Here is an 18,265-nt window from a genome sequence, read left to right as displayed (position 1 = left end):
TCGAGCATCTGGAATGAGATAAGGAGTCTGCAACCTTGTGTAAGCTTTCTGGAATCGGTTGTTGAATGAATTGATAGGTTCATTCTCTTGTCTTTTGCACTCAACAAACTGTCTATGCAACTCCGATGGGGAAATTTGGCTTCCAAACTTTCCAATGAATGTATCTTTTAATTCCTCCCATGAGGCGATGGATCCTGCAGGTAAATGGATGAACCAATAATAAGCCTCTTCTCCCAAGGAATAGGAAAAAAGTTTGCAAGCAACATCTCCATACTCAATTGGTCTATTTCTCAAATGGTCTTCAAACATCTTGATGTGATCTTCCGCCGTCCGACTTGAGTCGCTAGCGTTGTACTTTGAACAGAAATTCTCCGGATTCTTCGGCATCTCATGAATGTCATCGAACACGAGTGGTGACGGGTTGGTAACCAACCAGGTAGCACCGTTCGGAGGTGGTCCTTGATTCTGGGCCATCTCATGGTCTTCTTGTTGAAATTGCTGAGCTTCCTCTTGATTTGGATTTGGAGGATCTGGAAAAGTATTGTCTTCTCTCAGCACGTCCCTTGGATTGAATACTCTATCTCTATCTGCTATATCTGAATTCGGTGAAGCCTCCCGCCTTCCAAGTCTGGATCTGCGAGGAGTCCTCAACTCACAATGTCTTCGATCTCCAGGAGTAGATCTTAGAATTCTTTGAAGTCTCTCAGGTGAAAAGGAATTGATGCGATCCAAGGTGATCTATCTAGGATCAATCCGGACTTGTTGTAATCTTTGAGCAAGTAAATCTCTTTCAATCTGCTCCTGAATTTGTTCGTCAATTCGTTCAGCTATCTCTTCTTCTTCTTCCAAGATAAGAGAAACTCCAATGTATTGTGGTGCACTTGTTTTCACTTCCCAGGCAAAGTTGTTCAAACTGGATATAATCTTTCTTTCATCTCCCAGGTTCGGTTGCTTGAACTCAAGTTCGTCCAATTCAAGCTCGTTTGTTCTATCAGGATCAGGCAGCACCATGGTATTTCATACTAACTTGAAATCTTCAACAGGTTCAATTTCTTCCAAGCTGATTGGTAGACTGGTTCTCACGATCAACTACTCCAGGAACAATGATAATCGGAGGTAAGCTTCCCAACTGCTCTTCTTTGTCTATCACTTTTCTCACTTGTCTGAATTCAGCGTGACTACTTTGGTTTCTCCAAGCAAGAGTGTTGAATTGTGAAATGATATCTCTTTGTTCACCTTGAATAAGTTCTTCTTCAGGCAACACCATTCCGAAACATAATCTTCGAAAGTCCTGGATAACTCCTTGCGAATTGAATTGATAGGATCTGCAGTCTAACTGCTCACAGCATGATAATGCTCAGACCTCCCTCTAGCGCCAATTCTTTGTTGAGCGCGGGAGGAGGGTGAAAAAAGTCTTAAAGATTACTCCCGAAAACATAAATTGATAGAATTTGAAGTCTGGCTATTAAACATTGATCGCGATCATGCCCTCCTTCTAGCGCCAATTCTTTGTTGAGCACGAAGGAGGGACAAAAGTCCTGGATAACTCCTTGTGAACATAAACTGATAAAATTCGAGGTCCAACTGTTTACGCATTCACTGCGTTCAAGCCCTCCTTCTAGCGCCAATTCTTTGTTGATGTGTTTTTTATGCACCTAACAATACAGAATAAATTACCAAAGTAATTTACCCTCTCTTGAACAAAATCACCTCAGATGCTAAGGATGAGATCAACTAATGTGATTCCAAGGTTTCTACATGTCAGGTCTTGACGAGTGGGTAAGTTCAGTGGTTGATGTGAATTGCTGTGTTTCACTTTGGGGACTTATGCAAATGTTTGGATTATCATGAATGATGTGGAATAGGTATGCTGACAACTTAAGATTTATCAATAAGGCTCTGGATTTACTTCTTACTAAAAAAAGGGGGAAAAAGAATAGGGTTCAGGAAATCTATTCTAATCCTAGGAATGTAGGAAATGGTGAATGGATTTAGTGGAATCAAACCAGGCAAGGTCTCACAATCAGGTATTGACACAAGCTTAGTTTGAAAATCATTAAGTATACCTTAGATGATTGCACTAAGCTTGTGTCAATACCTGATTGTGAGACCTTGCCTGGTTTGATTCCACTAAATCCATTCACCATTTCCTACATTCCTAGGATTAGAATAGATTTCCTGAACCCTATTCTTTTTCCCCCTTTTTTTAGTAAGAAGTAAATCCAGAGCCTTATTGATAAATCTTAAGTTGTCAGCATACCTATTCCACATCATTCATGATAATCCAAACATTTGCGTAAGTCCCCAAAGTGAAACACAGCAATTCACATCAACCACTGAACTTACCCACTCGTCAAGACCTGACATGTAGAAACCTTGGAATCACATTAGTTGATCTCATCCTTAGCATCTGAGGTGATTTTGTTCAAGAGAGGGTAAATTACTTTGGTAATTTATTCTGTATTGTTATGTGCATAAAAAACACATCAACAGGACCTCAGCAAGGTACATAACTTGGAGTTGATCTTTGATTCGATTCCTTCAATTCTTTTTCACTTAGTTTATTTTATCTTTAAATTTTCCAATCTTTCCACATGAAAGCATCACCAATCTGACCTTTTGAGAGCATCTATGGAGGAAATTCGCTTGGACTCTTGGGCAAGGTACATGATCTTATAAAATTCGCTCTCAACACTTGCAAAGTACATGATCGCTCCAAATTCGCTCTTGACCCTTGGCAAGGTACGGGAGCTAAATGCAAAAAATTCACTTTGGAACCTCTCCAAGGTACATCACTTCAAAATTCGCTCTAAGACCTTTGCAAGGTATGGGGGTCACGTGAAATTCAAGGACACAATTCATTCAACCAAGGTTTATTCTTGCAACTAGAAATATGATCAGATAACACAAGAAACCTCGGCATGATCCAAGGGGTTCTAGATCTACTTTCATGCTCACAACCAATTGTATTCACTCCACCCTAAGGAGACCACCCTGACTTGATGAACCCTCTAGCTACTTGAGAAACTCTATTCCTTCAATGCAAAGATTAATAGCAAAGACTCTAAGACAACCTAGAAAGCAAAAAGTGGGGGTCCCCATTTGCAATGGGGCGATGTGTGAATACCTCACAATAGGTTGCAGATCAACTTCTTGTTCTTATATGAGACAAGAAGTTCATTTCACAACTCTCCTTAAGTAGCACCAATAAATTACCATAAAATATAGGATTCCATCCTGCATATGAGGTTCACAGGTACAAGACAAGGTGCCTAAAAAAGAGTTCCTGTAAAAACATTGCATTCGATGCTAAAATGTGTTCCTCCAACTGTCGTAAATGATAAATTGCTTAACTGCTTTGCTGGCTTCTGATAAATCGATTTGGAAGCAACTCTGGTGTAGAATATTGCACGTGGATGTGGCAAATGTTGATCTTTGCACATCATTGCCAAAAAGATTAATTTGCTAGATTTCCAGCATATCACAATATCTATTTATGATACAGTCATGACTATCTTACTTGTAGCAGCTATGGACTTGTCAACATTATTATTAAGCTATATACAGAAGCTTTTGTATTAGACAATCATAAGAACTCAGGTTGACTTAATCAGTACTTAAAATAAACTATCTCCATGCTGAGTTTATTTTGCACTTTTAATTTCCCACCATGCAGGAAAAAATGCTGAAATTCTCTTATAGCATGACGTAATTGATATCTGAATCCTGAAAGATAGTTGATTGTATCATGCAATTTATCATCAGGGCTTTCTAATAAAATGCCAAAAAATAGATAATCACTTGAGTGAACTTTTTGCATTGCCTTTTCCTGGATGACAGGTATTGTTGTGCAGCAACAGGAAGTGACTTTGAAATATATCATCCTAATGCAACCTTTGAAGACTTCTATATGCGTGCCTATGGGTAAATCTCTTTTCCAGTTGAATGAATTGTTGAGCATAAGCTCTGAATTTTAATTTTGAGATCAGGTATGAATCCTCTATATTGTATTCTGATATTTCAAGTATATGCTGGTTTTGCAGAGTAAAGGAGATCAAGTCAGTCTTCTATTCTGTTCCAAAGGTTCCATCTGCTCATCTCCATAGCTACAATTTTCATCCTTTTTACACTACAATCCTTGCTTTGTTAAGTTCTGTAAATTAGATTTTTTGAACAAAAAATTTATTTGAACTTCATCTATTTCTTTCTTGATGAAAAATCAACTTATACTTGATAAATTGCATGTTTCATATTCAGAAATAACTCAACCGCACCAAGTTGAAGTGGCCAGGGCATTTTTCTTTCTCAGTAAACGTTATGTACCCTTCATTGCAGCTTAAATTTTTTTATGTATGGGGATACTTTTAGTTTAAGGTTGATTATCTAGCAAGGATCGGTAACTTTGCGCTAAATGGTTAATCTTATTCCCTGAGTCATGATTTCTGCAATTGTTTGTTGAGATATAATTTATAAATGGCTCTGCCAGAACCCTGGCCAATGGACTAGGTATGGATCCCTGTTCAGCTCCAGCCCTGGGCAAGCCCAAGGAGAATACACCTGACAAAATAAAAGTAATTTTTTAATGAAAAAAGTGAAAAAAAAGCCTAACCCACCCCAAAAAAAATACATAGTACAACTAGTGGGAGCAGCATTGGTGCTACTTGTGATTCTAATGAACCAGCTGAAGATGTTGATGCTCTCTGAAAACTATTATTATAATTTTTAAGGAATTCCCATGTGCAGTTGTATGGATTTATCTTTAACATTTGACAATTGACGTTGAATTGTCAATTATCAGGTGTGTTCTGTATTTACTTTTGTACATTTTGTGCAAATTATGGCTGTGTGTTTTTGCACTTCCCAAAAGCCCTGTTACTTGGTTTTGGAAAATGGCATCTCCATTCTGGTCCATGTGAGAGTTATGTGTGAAGTCCCATGATTGATAGAGAAGCCAACCCACACATTCAATAGGCCATTCACAAACAAACACCAATTTATAGAATCTACAAAGAATGATACGGCTGGTGGGAAGCCCTATATCTAATGCCTATTGCTAATAGCATCTAGGGACACTCATCACACTTGGACGTTCTATGCCAACACAATAAATCAAGTTTATTAACTATAAATTATAACATCCCCCTAAGCACCACTTAGAGGACTAACGAGATGGTGGCATTTACTCTCCATGCTGTGAACTTACCTCCACCATCCCCTGAAACTTGAACCAAGGTGGCCGATCCCAAAGATGGTTATGAACAAAAATTTTAAAGCCAACCATGATTCTAACACATGCTTATCACCAAATTTTCATAGTTGTAGAATGTGCGTTAGCCACTCCACTGATGAATCTGAAGCCTTACAACCCTTGAACTGACCATGTAAACAAGCCTCCAAGAGAATGATGCCAAAATTTTTAAAGCCAACTGTTACCTAGCCACCACACCAAATGCCAGCATTCATGTGCATGAGATTCGAAATTTGGACAATCCAAAGGTGTGCCGAGTACCAAATGCAATGCACCATGAACATGGCATCCATGGAAGTGATGGTGATGGCCAAACTGCTACATCCAATTGTCCACCAACCACCAAGTTAATTTCCAAATTCCTACAACAGCGTGCATTACCTCCTAAACCAAAACCATCTATTAATCCGTGCCTGCAAACCATAGCTAAGAAACACTTACCATCCACAAGAACTACTGTGAATAACTTAAAAAGTTTTGACCATTGGCGATCTGTCATTGATGGTTCAGGGGTATCTCGGCGAGTTGTCTCTGTACTCTGATATGCCTTTGATATATCTTATAGTTTTTGTATGGCCTAATGCTATTTCCTGCTATAGTTTTTGGCTGTTTCCTATGTTAGCATATAGGATTGGACTGTTTTAGGGTCTTGTTCAGTGGTCTGGTTCAGTAGTGAAATCTTTTCTGGTTATCTGGATATATATTTTCCTTTCTCTGTGCTTGTAACGCTTGCATAGGTTTTTGACAGGTCTTTAGCTCTCTATATAGTAGATATGTGCAGGGATGGAGCACCTCAATAGAACACCGATGTTATAATAAAATAATTATAAAAAAAATGTAGAGGAATGTTGACTGATATCTTGAGAAAGAATAGACCTTGGATCACGATTAAAATAAAGGGATGCATTAAACACAATCATATCATATTAATCCTCCTCTTGGCATTCATTACCCTTGTTCAAGCAATTCCAATGAGATAAATTGAAGTTTAGTTCGCCTAGTAAATGCTATACTTTATTCTTATAATGCTATGATTTATCCAAAATATTTAGGAAATCAGTTCCTTGTTTTAAGCAGTAATCTCTGGCACCATAAAGCCATGACAATAAAATGCAATGAGAACTTTTAAAGGGTGGATTTGTAATGCAATGAATGTAATACCGCAGATTGTAAGCGAGGGAAAAATTGTTGAATATAGTGTGAAAGAAAATGAAACTTCCCCTGGCTGTGGAGAGGTAATTTTCTTAGAAAATGCATTGAGCACTGTTAGAAATTCTTCTGCAACGGGAAATATAAAAAATACTAAAACAGAACAAGTATTTCCTTATTTACATCTCCTTTTAGTTCTGTTAAGAAGCCCATGATATCTACTATGTACAAGTTATGAAACTGTGTGTTTGCAGATACTCATTGACAACAAGCAAATCTACAAGTTCCTGGGGAAAACCATTAATATGACAACTTTAATTGTGCTTCAGGTTTGAATATTATACTATAAAATTTAAATGGTTGCTGATTGAGGAAACTGAGTTGTAACTTCCAGAATTCATCCATTTACAATTGAAAAATAAAGGAAAAGTAACCAGATAAAGTGCCATTCTTATGGCAATATTGCACCCATTAAAAGATGATGATGACGGATATCTTCATGCAGGTTGAAAATGGGAAGATTATTCGACATGAAGACCGGTAGTCATCTTGTTCCCTTCAATCCTTCAGCTTGAATGATATTTGAGGGTGCTAAAATAGTGGGAATTCTATGCTTGCAGGTGGGATGTGAAGCCATTTATGAATAGGCATACTGTAAGTGTGCCATTGCTCGGACGGGTAGCAGAAGGAATACGGAGGTGTTCTGTGCTGATGGTACATGTGATGATGGGCTTTGGAAAGGACCCAACCCCCTAAAGCTTATCATTTTTTGGGATTGATCTCTCTGTCTTTCGTTTCTGAGAACTTTATTTTTTCTGCTTAGGATAGAAGATTTATCAGTGCCTTTTGGTTGTACCATTGAATATTTAAGCTGTTGCGTTTATATATATCGAGGAAGCAATAATTGTTTGGGGAATTAATCGGCAAAACAAAAGTATAAGATTTTTCCAAAAAATGGGGAAAAAATCGGATTTACAAAAAACGTAAAAAATTGCAGAAAAACAATCAAAGACTACTTTTTTTTATACATTTTTTGGCATTTCCATAGCATAGAGATATTGTAGGCAAATAAAATAGACACTTGAACACATGAATTGCAGGAAATAGATTTCCGTCGTTTATATTCATATCACTGATTACATTGCACAAAATATTCTACACCATAAATAATATCTAGATGGTGATAGATGTCAAAATGTCAATTACAATATAGTTTGTGACTTTGAACAAAGTCAACTTGTAAACTAAGTACAAAATTCCAAAATATCAAATGTAGGCAATGACATGCTAGAGGGCAGGAGGCCTTGATGATGAAGATCCCGGGTGATACCCTGTCCTAATTCGTTCAACCCATTGAGGACCAAAGTTGGCTTGCCTCATGATATCAAAATCTTTAGTCTCAAGTGGACGATCAACAACAACATAATCATCATCAACAACATCATCATCATTATCAACATCATTAGCAACAATCAACTCACTCTAGATATATCTCATCGACGTCAATTGGCAAGCCATCCTCAATAGTTCCTGATTTTGCCCATGTAGAAATTAGTGTTTCCCGTACAAGTGAAAAACACAATGAATAGTGAATACACTTTCAAAAATTGCAACTATATATTAATATTCTCACCTTGAGCTTTCCTTATCTTCAAGCGGAGGTTGTGATGAACAAATACCAAGTCATTCATCTGTTGTTGTGATAGGTGGTTGCGTTTCTTGGAATGTACGTGTTCAGAAACACTCCAATTACGCTCACAAGCTGATGAGCTGCATGGTTGGCTCAAAATGCGCAATGCCATCCACCTTAAACTTGGTATTTCATCTCCAAAAGAAGCCCACCATGCAGTTAAAAAACACATTATATGGAGATGATATTGTAAGACTAAGAATATCTTATAATCTTAACAAACTTAATGAGCATGTTGGCAAAATAAAGAGATTGTCAAAAGTTTACAGAGTCTACCTGGTTGAATGGTCTTTCTGCTTTGTATAGTAGCCCTAGAAGAGATAAAACCCTTTGAATGCTTGTATACTTCCAACTCTATCGTAGCTGCATCAATTTTTTTCAAGTCAGGAAACATTTTTTCCATGCACTTGAAGAAGCTGTGTTTGATCTCAGCATCAATTTCCATGAAGTCAGTCTTATAAAATAACAAAGGATTGAGCAAGTGTCCCGTAGCATGGAGAGGAGTGTGCATCTGTCCATCCCATCTCCTATCAATTATGTCCCACAATGGCATATACCTATCCTTGTTATTTTCCAGCTTACTCCTTGGCCCTATCCATGGCTTCATACACATATCCCATGGGGGTTTTTCCCCATCCACTAGTCTCAAGACTTTTACTAAAAGCTCTGAAAATTTTACAATCTGCTCAATTGATTCCCAAAAGGTGGTAGAATACATATACTCTGCCACTGCTATGCCATTTGCTTGAGTTGTGAAGCCAGATTCCATCCACTCAGTTGAAACAAACATTCACCTCAAATTACCTTTTTGTTCACATAATGCTTGTAATGCAAGGAAATATGTTGCAAATCTTGTCACCCTTGGTCGAACTAGCTCCTTGCCTCCTGTGAAAAAACACATTATAGCCAAAACCCCCGTGTGATTATAAACAAATTGGGTAACCTTGTGAGCCTTCTGAAATGTTGCTTTAACACATTCAATTTTTCCAATGTCCTCTAGAGTTAGATCAAGGCAATGTGCTGCACATGGTGTAAAAAACATGGAAGGGTATTTATCTGTCAAAAGTCTCCCTGCAACAACACAGGCAACAGTATTACCTGTCATAAATTGAACCACATTTTGTGGCCCTACATCTGCAACTACCACGTCATACATTTCAAACAATGCATTTGTGGATTTCATCATATTAGATGCATCCACATATTTCAGAAAAAACAGTCCCAATCTCACAAGAGACAAGGAAGTTAATGAGAGTTCGGTTTCTTCTATTTGTCCAACCATTTGACATGATGCTGCAGCCAGTTCTAACCCACTGTAACCGATGTTGTTTAACAACATCTCTTGAACATCTTCCACTGCATCTTTCAGCATACCAACCCTCAATGACTCATAAGACGAGGCTTGAAACCCAGGTCCTACAGCTACAATAGCATCTACCATGGGTTGCCAATATGGATTTCTGGAAGCATGGAATGCCATGTGAGAGGAATACCAAAAATTACCAATGACCTTTGCTTGTTCAGTGACAATTCTCCTCCATCCTGTACTCTCCAGAGTGGTTTGTGATCCTGGTGTAGTACACGGTTCGAAGAAAGTATTAATGTTTCCTCCACCTGTGTTTGGTCCACGTGCTATAGAATTAGGTGTTGACCCACATTCCCTGAAGCTCCCATATTCGCCATCCTCCTCACCCAAATGGTTCGTCTTGGGATCTACAAAACTATAACTTAGTTCAACCCCAATTCTTGCCTTTTTGGCCTTACTCTCAGCAATCCCGTCAAGAGATTGTTTTGCTTGATATGAGACATATGTAGGGCATGCTTTGCATATCACTGTGTTATTTCCTCGTTCTTTGGACAAATGTCATTTGAAACGATAAATTCCACCACTGATCTCTTCTAGACACCAATTGCACTTGACCTTTGTGCTACCAGGAATTGTTGTGCAATGTGTTTACGCAAAGTCTTTTTGACGTGACATTCTGATCAAGAATAAGATCTACAAAAACATTACACCCAGTCTTTATTTCTGAGGGATCTAGGGTTGGGTTTGTGTATAATAATTGCATTTGAGTTTCATTGACATGGGAAATTGCAAATGTAAATGTGGGAAGTTGCTCAATACATAATCTAGTACAAAAGACCACAAACAACAGTGACATTAATTCATAAATTTATGACATCAAGACAAAGAAATGATAGTAAGAAGTCACATAGTTATATGGGCACCTATATCAGACCTTTGACAGTCAAATAATCAATGATAGTCATGTTTATAAATAATCTTAAAGGTAGGTGTAAGAGCAGTGTTTGTGTCAATGTGAAGGCATGCATGTTGGCATGACAAGTATGGATCAAAATACACTTTAGTACCATTTCAAATCAAAGGACATTGACTATGTTTATGATATGAAATATAAGGATAAAGCAAAGGTAAATTTTGATGCAAGATTGTTGGCAAGTGTTAAGAAGAGTAAAATGACTATTGGGGGAGGACAACATTACAATGGCATTTGTTATAAGTAAAGCTCATATTAAAGGTTATATCATGATTAATTTGAACAGAAAGATGATACATCAGTCTAAAATAATCTGATGCAAGATTCTTAGTATGACTATGACCAACAGTTAAAGCACAAAGATCCTATAATTTAATAGCAGTAAGAGTAGATTGTTCTTCTAAAGTTGTTTGTCAATTTTAAAAATCAGAAATATATACTAGATGCACAGTTAAAAAATAATTCTTGAAAAAAAGTATATATTTCTGATAAAAGTTTAATTATTTTTTATCAGAAAAATTGACTTATATTGTTAAGTTTTAACTAGAACAATGTACTCTAGCAGCACAGTTAAACTTGACAAACAACTTTAGAAGAAAGCTTGGCTTAATATATTAGATGCACAATTAAACTTGACTATATATATTTTTTATATATTAAGTCAAGTTTAACTATGCATCTAATATATCAAAAATTCTAATATATTTTTTTTTATGAGAATACATATTTTTCAAGAAAACGTATTTATGAGAAAACATATATTTTTATCATAATTTTTGATAAAAAATATATGTATTCTGATAAATATGTATTCTTGAAAAATATGTATTCTGATTAAAAAAAATAATGTATTAATGTTAGAATACATTATTTTTTTTATCAGAATACTTAATTTTTAGAATAAATAAGATTGAAAACCAAAAAAATGGGAATATGGCATGACAGAATACGTATTTAAAAAAAAAACTAATTCTGATAATTATGTTTTGTGATTTAAAAAAAAATCTTGAAAGCCCAACAAAATCATCAACATACCTCTGTCTGTTGCAGCACCTGAATGATTAATCAACCTCGCTCGATTCTGTCGCCTATGACAAACCACAGTCCAGGCGATACAATCATTAGGACCAAGAGAGAGATCTGGTGGAAGTGATTCTACAGAGTTGTGATCAGAAGTGGTTGCAGAGTGTTGTAGAACCACAACAAGAAGTTGAGAAACAATGGCAGATTGTTGCAAAGGAGCAGAAATAGGTTGTCAAAGCAATGCAGCACCAGAAGCAGGCTCAACAGTAGTAGAACAAGGCTGTTGAACAACAGTGAGAGGATCTAGTAGAAGGTTCAACAACGGTGAGAGGCTCTTCATCACAGGAGGAAACATCATCCTCATGAGAGGAGCAAGTAGAATCTAACGCATTGACAGTCAAATGTTCAAATGTTTATAAAGTATGTCTAATTAATTATTTAGATTATTTATTACATTTAACATGAAGTAATTTTCCAACATTCTCTTTTAAGGTTTATATTACAAATAAACATAAAAAATGAAAGAATTAAAACACTACAACATCGAAATGAAAGAATAAAAACACTACAACATAGATCACGAAGCGCCCTGCCTAGAAATCTGTAGAAGCATCTCTATTGAATCTCCTTGCTCATCCTAAACACCTCAAATTGCTCATGTTCAAGAAATGTCCTAATTTTCCACCAATCTCCTTAGAACACCTTAAACTACTTGTGGTCCAGCATATGTCCAGATTGACCACCAAGTCTCTTCATCCCAAACTATTCATATCTAGGCAAATTTTTTGATTGTCAGACGATAAATGTGAATTGAGACATACTCAACTATTTTGAGTACATCACCTTTCTCATGAATGGAGACATTCAATTATCCACAAGAATAACACATAAAGTAACTATAAATTGAGAATTTACTTAACTATCCATAATAACACTCCTTGTGTGGATAACTCAGTTATTCACAAATACACATGCAAGTCTATAAATCGAGAATTACTCAACTATCAACATATACAAATCACCAAGTCTATGGATTAAGACATACTCAACTATCCACAAACAATAAAATTATCAAGCCTCCCTTTGCTCCATGAAGAGACAAGAAAAATTAACGATTCTCATACAAAATACCATCTCTAAACAAAAAGATGCTCAAAATGATAATGTTCCTCCAAACTCTAGTACCTCCAACATCCAATATATCTTTGTTTTCACTCAAACCCCATTAAATGTAATATGAATGGTTGCACATGATTTTTTTTTAAGATGTTAGACATAATCAATAATAACCCATTATAAAATATCCTCATAAACTATGAACAATATATAAAAAACAATTCCTTATTTCCCCCATTTTAATAGGTAAAAAAATTAAACTCATTAATTATTTTAAATTTCTATAACCTTACGTAAATAAAGTAATTATATCTCCATTGTTTATCTCACCCTTGACCCCCACTTACCCCCCAACAAAATTCGATACACCTATGCACTTTGTTTTTTATATTGAACAATGCTTTTGAGATTTGAACGCTTGCAGCTAACTGTTGCAGAATACGCTTATGCACTTATAAAAAGTCTTTTCATAATTGAAATGAAAATGTATCATTAAAAAAAAAGTATTCATAATTGAAAATAAAATTTACCATATTTTTTTTATGATTGAAGTTTGAATGATAGCAATTATCAAACAAGAAATCAATGCACATTCAACAAAAATTGTCATTGTAAGTTAGAAATAACTCTTAAAAAAATACAATAAACTTTTAAAAATCAACTAAAGTCTCCGACATAATGTTGATTTTTTTAATTGAAAATTCTAGTGTATCTTATTCACATTTGATTGTATTATCATATTTGATTGTATAATGCTTCTGGATTTGATTGTGCGAGTTTTTTTGCATCAACGTTTCGGATCACACTCTGTGTTCTTCTAGTGTTCCTTATCATCCTGATGATGGATCACAGAGTGTGATCTAAACGTTGATGCAAAAAAACTCACACAATCAAATCCAGAAGCATTATATAGATGTATTATCATTGTCAAAATAAATACAATCATGGCAAATGAATAATTAGTATCAAAGATTATTAAATTTGGGGTGAATTTGGTAATGGAATTTAGTTCTTATGTGATAACTATTTCTTCTTGTTTCAAGATTATTTATGAAATTTGATAGCATGTTAAAAAATAATTGTAATTATAAAAAATGTAAAATTAAATCATTGTTAAACAATAAACACTAAACTATACATATATTATTAATACTTTGATATTTTACGATGTATAGTGCAAATGCTTATAAGGCATTACATTCCCACACAACTTCCCCAAACCCCCCTAAATTACTTTGTGTAACTAATTGTTTATTAAATCGAACACTAAATAGCTTCATTCAAATATATTAACCTTAATTTTCTAACAAAATGTCCTATATATTTATGTTCCAAACTAATGTTCAATGTATTAATTGAATTTACTACTACATACCTTGTAATGTTTTAGTTTGTTTTGGTAAAGATTTGTTTGATGAGAGTGCATATAGCTTCATCTTATAAGAATTTTGATGTGATTATATATATATGGGGTAAGGGTAATGGGTTGGTGTTGGTTGATTGCTTATGTAACAAACTTCCAAGATTCAACAATAACTACAAAATTTTGTTTACATTTTTTGCAATTCATTTTTGGCCATCTTTTTTTTGGGAATGATTATTATCTTTTGTTTATATTTTATATATTATATGTTTTAAATTATATTAGTACTATATTGCAAGGACGTGTCCTTGGGAGTTTGAGTAATGTCATGAGCATGCCACAAGGGCTAGGAATAGGGAAAGAATGTTCTCACATTGCACCCCCTCCCCAACCAAAAAATCATAAATTTAGGGGTATCCTCAAACAAATACCCTATTTTAAGAAATACTTAAGGATGTTGCCTAGTCCCCAATACAACCTAATAGACAATAGTAGGTCCCTTGACTCTTCTAAGGACAATAGCACATCTCTATAAGTCTCACTTGAAAATATAAAATAAAAATATAAACACCTATATTTAACCACCTTAACTTTATTTTAATCTCATGTTGTCAACTAATTTCATCATTCCAACAAATTGATTTTATCATCACTATTTTTCAAAATCAACTAATTATGTTATCTTCATCATCTCTAAATGTCATTGATTTATCAAATTTGTTTTGTCGATTAATTGATTAATCTTTTTTACCCTTATATCATCCCATGACTAATTATTTTTTCATATAAAAAATAGTGAGTAAAACATATTATATCAATCTTGTACTAGTTGATGACAAACCATATAAAGTTTCAACAATTGTCAATTCATAATAACATTGTTTTGACCATGCAAGGTCCCACTAAAAAGATTATAAATCGTACAAGGCTACAATAGATGCCAATTTATTATCACAATGTTATGACCATGCAAGGTCATTATCTATGTGCTAACAATATCACACTATACTAAAATCTATCTATTACCTCATAATCCTATCTATCTACTACAAGTATTACAAAACAACAACATCTCTTGAGTGGTAAACCTATCCATGAAGCTTGACTCACCATCCATTTGAAAGTAATTTCATTCATTACATCCAAATACAAAATTTAGACCTTTCTTCAATACCTCTACTAAATATTTCATATTATATTTCCTCTAGAATTGTAGATATCCTCTCATGAAGGGGATATTATTTGACTTATTGGACAACCATTGTTGTCCATATTTGATTTCTTCTCTATTGGCCTCCATTGTACCCTCTTTCAACAATTTAATGAACTTGTGTTTGGATACCTCCATTGTCAAGGTGACATGCATCGAAACATCAAAGAAAATGAGTCTTTTAAAAGGCTCAGTAAATGACCTCTTATTGCCTTGGAATTTTTGTCATTTCTAGATTTCTAGATGAACCATAAAATCTTAGTAGAAAAAATAACCCAAAACAAATTACATTATCTATTTAAACCATTTACATAACCAACAAGGATTTCATTCCAATTAATCCTACCTTTATCACCCCAAACTTCAATTTTAGCATAGAAACAATTCCAAATTTCTTTAGCAAGAAAGCATTTAAAAAAATGTGTTTAATAGTTTCAGGTTTCCTACAAAGATCACATACATTTACACTTGAAGATGCCACATTATAGGGTATTTTCTAAAGAATAAATAACCATTTGAAACAAGCCTTTTTAGGCTCAAGCTTATTAGCCCATAAAGTAGTAAACATATTAGATCATTGTTAATCAAATAAATTAATATTCCAGTTATTGTAAAGTATGAATTTAGGCACTTGGTGCCATTCAATATATTGTATACATTTTTAGCTTTCACATTCTAAAAATTAGAGACATCATCCCATTGAAGAGCGTAAACGATATCTATATTAGGAGCACACAAGACATGAAAATGGATACTTTTGCATGTCTCCGCAAGAATAGAGTAAACCCTCCAATTAGATGGAGGTAAATCAAAGTTTGTACTAAGTGAAGCCCAAATTCTCAAGTGGTCATTACATAATACATCCTCGAATCATTTATTACCCTTCATAGACCAATATTTGCTAAACATCCTTGTAATAGAGAAAGGGGTTTCCCACTATGGTCTAGATTCCACCAAACTAATCTTGAGGAGTAGATTTAGTTGTTTCCACAATTTACAAATCACAATTATTTATTTTTCTTCTAATTCCCAAGCTTTCCACAAGCTTTTGAAGACATTAGACCTCATAGGAGTAACAAATAATTTGTTAGTCAAAAGGTTCCATAAGGAGAGTTGTTTTCAAGGCTTAGCTTGCTTGGGGAAAACAAACTAAAAATTGTTTCTAATTTAAATGTTTCATGGTTCATTGCCTTTAATGCTTTAATAATCCATTTGACAACTAGTTCTATGGCATGCTTCCTAAGGTCTTTCAAACCTAAACCACCTTGAGTCTTCTCAAGACAACACCAATCTTAACTATGCGTTTTTTTCTTTTTGCCCCTCCCGTTAGACCATAACAATTGTTTAATTCTCTTCTAAATCACATTAACTTGATATCTATTAAATAGCCAAACAAAGGAGTAATAAACATTGTAGGAAAATAGGATCTTTTGACAAATTTGGATTCTTCCTACCAAGGATAGGTATTTGCTTATTCCAATTATCTAATTTCTTGTTAATTTTCTTCTTAACCCAAATCCACATGTCCTTTAAGCATGGGTTTACAACAAAAGGAATTCTTAAGTACTTGACTTGCTTGTTAGGTTCACTATTAGGAAGGGATATACCTCTAATTTTTGGATTCAATGTTGAGTCTCCCAGAATATAGGTGGTGGCATCTAATGCTATTACAAATAGAGCAAAGGAAAGTGGTATTGATCTCTCTAATGAGAATTACTCAATAAGAGTACTATTAACATCAACTTGGGAACATCTTTCAAAAGAGTATTCATCATCTGATAAAATCAATTAGGCAATCCAAAGGCTTCCAGGGTCGCCCTAAGAAAGGACCATTTTACCCTTTCCTACACTTTCTCAAAGTCTTAAAGGAGAATAGCAACATTTTGATTTGTATACCTTGTCCATTTCATAGCCTTCCAACTAGTTAGGAAGTTTTCTAAAATATATCTACCTTTTATAAAACTAGTTTGTGTGCTACTAATAAAGGAAGGCAATATATTTATTAATCTCTGGGCCATAATTTCATGAAGGATTTTGTAGGAAACATAAAGTAAGGTAATAGGTCTCCAATTCTTAATTAGAGACTTATCATCTTCTTTAGGTAACAACTTTATAATACCTTTTTTAATGTTGTTGCCTAGAAAGCCTCTATCAATTGCCTCTTTGTAAACCTATAGCAAGTTATCACTCACCCAATTTATATTCTTCTTATAAAGTTCTACATGAAATCCATCTTCCCTAAGAGATTTATTGTTGTTTAGAAGCTTAATAGTTCTTATAATTTCCTCTTTGGAAATTTCCTTATCCAATCTATTTGCATCTTCCTCAGATATCATATTTCCAATGTTTAGATATCATATTTCCAATGTTTCTTGTAGATATCATAAGCACTATGACCATCCAAGGAGTTCCCCACAAAAGGTAAACATGCTTTTATAGAAACTAAGGAATTGACCTTTTACCTCTTCTAGGTCACTTAGGAGACTATTATTTGAGCAAATATTACTTACATTTTCCTTGAATCCTTTCTCTTAAATAAATCTAAAGAAATTTTTTGAACCTTTATCTTTATTTTTTAACCATTTCATTTTTTTCACCCGAAGGCCCCATTTCTTAGCAACTTGCAACCTTCTCAAGGAGTTTTCACAAGGATTAATTCTGCATTCAGACCTAAGCTCTTTAGGTCATTCTAAAGATTACATTCAAGATTTAGAAGTTGTTCTTGAAAGCTATTTTCAGTCCTCCTATTATCGTGGCTCTTTTATTGCCTACAATTTGGTATGTAATTTTCATAATGTATATAGTGAAAATGGGAAGATTAAACTATTTAAAACCAACAAAGATTCAACCACATAAACCCTAGTTCTACAATCAAGAATCCACCATACACCAATTAAGAACCTAAAACATGCAAATCACAACAAAATAGAAAGATTATACCATTCACATGCTTAGTAACATTTGATCTCCATTGTTTCCTATCTCCATTGATCTTGTTTGATATGATCGCTCTCAAATTTTATGTGTGCACAAGAGCTCAACAAAGAACAAATTGTGGTTGTGAAGTCGCTTGATCACATGAAAATTGATCGCTGATTAGTTAGATTCCTAGATTAGGGTTGATAAGGATGAATTAATCCTCTTCTAAAGAAAACACCTTAGAAAATGAAGGGATAGGATTAAGAGG

At 34.6% G+C, this 18,265-nt stretch overlaps 1 protein-coding gene across 1 annotated transcript in view; it reads left to right on the top strand.

The window, feature by feature from the left end:
• The window catches only part of LOC131063152 (uncharacterized), a 60,264-nt gene extending 52,842 nt beyond the window's left edge, over window positions 1-7,422 (top strand). The window contains exons 3-8 of the mRNA XM_057996924.2: window positions 3,841-3,924; window positions 4,044-4,083; window positions 6,415-6,483; window positions 6,652-6,726; window positions 6,903-6,937; window positions 7,018-7,422. Coding sequence (XP_057852907.2) covers window positions 3,841-3,924; window positions 4,044-4,083; window positions 6,415-6,483; window positions 6,652-6,726; window positions 6,903-6,937; window positions 7,018-7,153 — 439 coding nt within the window. The 3' untranslated portion in view covers window positions 7,154-7,422. The remainder of the gene's footprint in view (window positions 1-3,840; window positions 3,925-4,043; window positions 4,084-6,414; window positions 6,484-6,651; window positions 6,727-6,902; window positions 6,938-7,017) is intronic.
• The last annotated feature ends 10,843 nt before the right edge of the window (window positions 7,423-18,265 follow it).

The sequence above is a fragment of the Cryptomeria japonica genome, chromosome 11 (genome assembly GCF_030272615.1).
Source record: "Cryptomeria japonica chromosome 11, Sugi_1.0, whole genome shotgun sequence".
Classification (NCBI taxonomy): domain Eukaryota; kingdom Viridiplantae; phylum Streptophyta; class Pinopsida; order Cupressales; family Cupressaceae; genus Cryptomeria; species Cryptomeria japonica.
The sequence above is the reverse complement of the archived record's forward strand: the minus strand, read 5'-3'. Positions and strand labels throughout refer to the sequence as shown.